We start from the raw sequence: 4,364 nt of genomic DNA, 5'->3' as shown, positions 1-4,364 counted from the left end.
CTTGGCCTTGCTGCCACAGAAATTTGTCGCCAGATATGATACCCTAACGACATAATTATCAAATAGATACAACAAAAATATTGATAACTTTTTATGTGCACTTCAAAATATTAGATTACATGCTCTTTCTTGCCCCTAAACCAGAGAAAACCCTATAGCAGCTGGTTTCTTCTCCATACCTCTATTAGACAACCAAGAATTAGATGACATTCTTAATTTTTGGGAGATAGCTGCTAGCCAGGAGGTTGAAGAAATTGAAACCTCCTTCGCTGCTACCCGCCGCGGTGGCTTAGAGGTTATGGTGTTGCGCCGTTCAGCAAGATATCGCGGCATGAAATCCTGGCTTTGGCGGTCTCGTTTCAATGGAGGTGAAATGCAAGGACGTCCGTGTCCCGTGCATTGGGTGCACGTTAAAAACCCCTGGTCGTCAAAATTATTCAGCAGCCCTTCCCTACGCCGTGCCTCATAATCAAATAGTGTTTTGGCACATAAAACCCCTGAATTCAATTAAATTCAGATTTGCTACTCTCACCGTAAATATGTTCAGAGACCAAAAGAATTGTCGGTTTCTCTAATGGTAATCTATTGACCACAAGAGGCAATGGCTCACCAAATTGACAACAAGTGGCTTGGCGGAAGCAGCTGTAGAGGTAGAAGAAGAAGAAGCTTGGGCTTCGAGGCGGTCGCAATGAGAGCCACGGATCGCCGCCGCTACCAGAGCCGCACGCAGCAGTTTCTCACGTTCGCCGCCGTCATCGCGAGCAAGAACGGCATCTTCACTCTGCCTCGACTCCTCTTCATACACGGCGGAGCCCCGTTCGTGATCGCCTACACGACGCTTACGGTGAGCGTGGTGATCCCGGTGATGCAACTGGAGAGCGTGCTCGGCCAGTTCACGGGCGCCGGAAACATCGGAATCTTCGACACTGTGCCGGGCATGCGGGGTCTGGGCCACACGATGACCTTCTACTTCACGCTTGGCATGACCATGTTCGTGACCGAGTGCTCCTACTCGACCGTGTTCCTGGCCAGCTTGTTCCGGTCTACTCTGCCGTGGGCTGACTGCAGCCACTACCGGCCATCGGACTCGTGCTATGAGCTCCAGAGAAAAATGGCGCTTTGTAGCAGCGTGCAGGAACACCTAGTTCAGCGCTACCGGCACTCGCACGAGACGCAGGGAATGCCGGTGACGAACGGCACGACAACGGTGCTCGTCCCCGAGTCCGCCTACAACTTCAACGACTGCGTCAACGGCACGCAGAGCGCTACGCATCTGTTCTTCGACTCCAAAGTCCTCCGGCTCTCGACGGACGGCCGCGACGTGATTCACCCGGAGATAGCCATCGCGATGGCGGGTCTCTGGCTGCTAGTCTTCGCCGCCACCAGAAATGGCCTGCAGAACGCCGAGTACGCAGTGTACGTTATCGCTTCCCTGACCATCACTACGCTGACGCTGATGCTCGTGAATTCTTTGGCACTAAAATGCAGCGATCGCGGAATAAATCTTTTAGTTAGGGCACCGCTGTCAGGCGTCGTCAGCTACGAACTTTGGCGGGACGCGCTGAAGGTGGCGATAAGCAACATCGGCATCTTCAGTGGTGGTTTTCTGAGCACTGCGCGATTCAATATATTCAAGACCAAGATAGGAACATTTTCAACCGTCGTAGCTCTAATGCAACTGATATCTTCGCTACTCTACGGACTCCTGTTCTACGCGCACGTTGGCTTTCTGTCTTCTGTTAAGGATACGGACATAGAGCGCATCTTGCAAACCGCTGATATTGAACACGTGATAATGCCTGAGACCCTCACAATTTTGGATACGACGCGGGTTTGGTGCACAGTGTACTTCACCTGGTTGCTAGCCAATGCCGTGGGGTACATGATGATAGGTCCTGAAGTGGTCCTCGAAGCGATCGTGTTTGAATTTCCAGGATTTGCAAAGTTTCAGAACGAGCTCCGCCTAACTGCCTGCTTGTGCTTTTACGTTCTCGGACTCTGTCTGACCACCACTTCTGGACCATACATAATCAAGCTGCTCGTGCCTAATATTGAGGTCATTGCGGCGCTGTCTCTTTTGTTAGAAGTACTGGTCATTGTGCGAATTTACGGCATTCACCGCGTCATGATGGACTATCAGACAATGACGGGTAACTACCCGAACCTGATGATGCGATTATCTTGGACCTACGGAGTGCCTCTTCAACTAACCGTGCTGCTGGCGATCGAAGCAATGGAGCCATCTCCCGAAGGGTACAGGGGCGTTCGCTTTAGTTACTTTGCGAAGCTGTTCGGAATCTGGATCATCGTCGTCGCAGTCAGTTTCATTCCTACGTACCTCTTCGCCCTTCTCACGGTCCACCCGTGGGAGAAGATCATGGCGCCAGCAATGACGTGGCTGCCCGATGACAAAGCGGCCACACGCGAGTACCGAGCTCTAATGCGAGAATGTGACTACGCGTCGAGAAAGGGTGCCCTGCCTGACCAGCCGAGTCTAGCCACAAGTGGCCAGATTAGCGTAGCTGGTGGAGCGAGTCGCGGCGACACGGTGACCGTGGCGGAGACGATAGACCCGCGCGAGATGGCGGGTGCCATGGAGCGGTCGGTCTCGTTCGCCCCCGACGTGATAACGACGCCCCGTTACAGCGAGAACTTCAACGAGCTCCTCGAGCGGCAGTTCGGACTCCGCTCTTCCAGGTCATCGTCCCGAGATGCGACCTCTCAAGCAAGCTTTCTGGACGATGCTTCTTCAACCATTCAGATTAAGGTGCCCGGTTACGAGAGAAACATCGACACCGTGCCAGCATCGGTGTTTGCCAAGGAAGATGTCGAAGAGATTCGAAAGATTATCGACAATGTCGACACCGCGCTTTGTACTCTCTGCCCAGAAGACGCCGCCTTTGCGGAGAAAATAGCCATGGGCAACGGTGAATCTGCAAAGCGCGCTGCTGAGTCATCGCTAGCGAGCAAGAGAGAGGCAGACAGAGGGGGGAGTTACGATGCTGCTGCTGCGCTTGCGCTGCCTCCGCGAGAAGGCGACGCCAAACTTGCGAAGGACGCCGTAACGAAGAGCGACAGAAAACAAAGCGCGGCACCGCTTCGACCAGCTGCTCCGTTGCATCAACTGGAATTTGACGTCAAGCCGGCAAGCACCGCTGGTACAGCAGGCAAAATAGACAGCAGGCAAGGTCTTGTTCCCTCCCCTGAACCCGCACCGCTTGTCGGGCAGCCGACTGAAGGCGGCGTAAGAACTCCCGTGGAGCAGGCTGCGCATTCCGGCATCGAAAGTCAGTCACCCAGTGGAAAGCACGCACAGCATTTGATGAGCAAGGAACGGTCCGGGCCGAAGAGAAAGAAGAATAAGCGGTCATCGCTTTCACGATCACAAAAGAAGAGGGGCTCAAAACAACTGTCTAAGAAATCCGCCAGCAGGAAGCGCAAGTCGTTAGGGCCGGAAAGCGCTGACGTCAATCAGGGTAAAGACAGTGTTGAGTGCTGCCCGAAGGACAGCGCTAAAGGCAGCACTATGGCGAGCCCTAGTAAGATCGGCTCTAAGGAAAGCCTCACGCCATAAATAAAGGCGGCCACAACTAACTGCGGCTCAAATTTTATTGCTCAGTTTTAGTCACTACCCATGTGGCATGGAAGTACGTAATAAACCGTTTCCACCGCATGCATTTGAATACTCGTACGAGCCTGCTTTATTCTCGTTTGGCTACCGTAAAAGCTACGTATACGTGCAATAATCATTGTACACTCCTGCTTCTTTTTCTAATGAAATAATTATTCGTACTAGTTGACGCACAAAGGTTTTCCTGGATATTTGGTCTGTTTGTTTGCATTGACAACCACGGGCTGTGCGGAGATTTCCCTTACGGCGGAACATTGCAATGAAAAAGTTTGATTTTTTACTTTTATAATTTAGGTTATCTAATTGGCATAAGTTTGATGCACACAGTGCGTTGAAATCAGCCTATAGAGTGGCGCAGACTCAGCAGCCACCGTGTCAATTCGCTAATAAGCTCCGCTGCAATGACAGAAAATGACGAGGGCCGCAGTTCATTCTAGAAAATGCCCTAGTAGATATGAAATATTGCAAATAAACAAAAATCATTTTATATTCTGATGCTGCCTTCATTTGGGGTTGTTACTGGTGTTTTGCATAACGTACACTATATATATATATATATATATATATATGTCCTTATTAGAGATTTTGGTTTTCTTTTCGAGATAGGAGAAAACGATGACGAAGGGCGCTAATAAGCCCTCGGTTGGCCCTTCGGTAATGGAAAGCTTTATTTCTAAAACCAGAGAACGCATATGTTTCTTTATCAAGCTATCTTTTTCAGTCTTGAACAACC

At 50.9% G+C, this 4,364-nt stretch overlaps 1 protein-coding gene across 1 annotated transcript; it reads left to right on the top strand.

The window, feature by feature from the left end:
* The first annotated feature begins 688 nt into the window (after nt 1-688).
* LOC126535383 (sodium-dependent proline transporter-like) lies at nt 689-3,642 on the top strand. Its single transcript, XM_055073073.1, has one exon. The coding sequence runs from the start codon at nt 689-691 to the stop codon at nt 3,572-3,574; it is 2,886 nt and encodes a 961-aa protein (XP_054929048.1). The 3' UTR covers nt 3,575-3,642.
* The last annotated feature ends 722 nt before the right edge of the window (nt 3,643-4,364 follow it).

Source organism: Dermacentor andersoni, chromosome 7, assembly GCF_023375885.2.
Source record: "Dermacentor andersoni chromosome 7, qqDerAnde1_hic_scaffold, whole genome shotgun sequence".
Classification (NCBI taxonomy): domain Eukaryota; kingdom Metazoa; phylum Arthropoda; class Arachnida; order Ixodida; family Ixodidae; genus Dermacentor; species Dermacentor andersoni.
The sequence above is the reverse complement of the archived record's forward strand: the minus strand, read 5'-3'. Positions and strand labels throughout refer to the sequence as shown.

Excerpts from the sequence above, each read along its gene's own strand:
- LOC126535383 (XM_055073073.1), top strand. The coding sequence starts at position 689 with ATGAGAGCCACGGATCGCCGCCGCTACCAGAGCCGCACGCAGCAGTTT.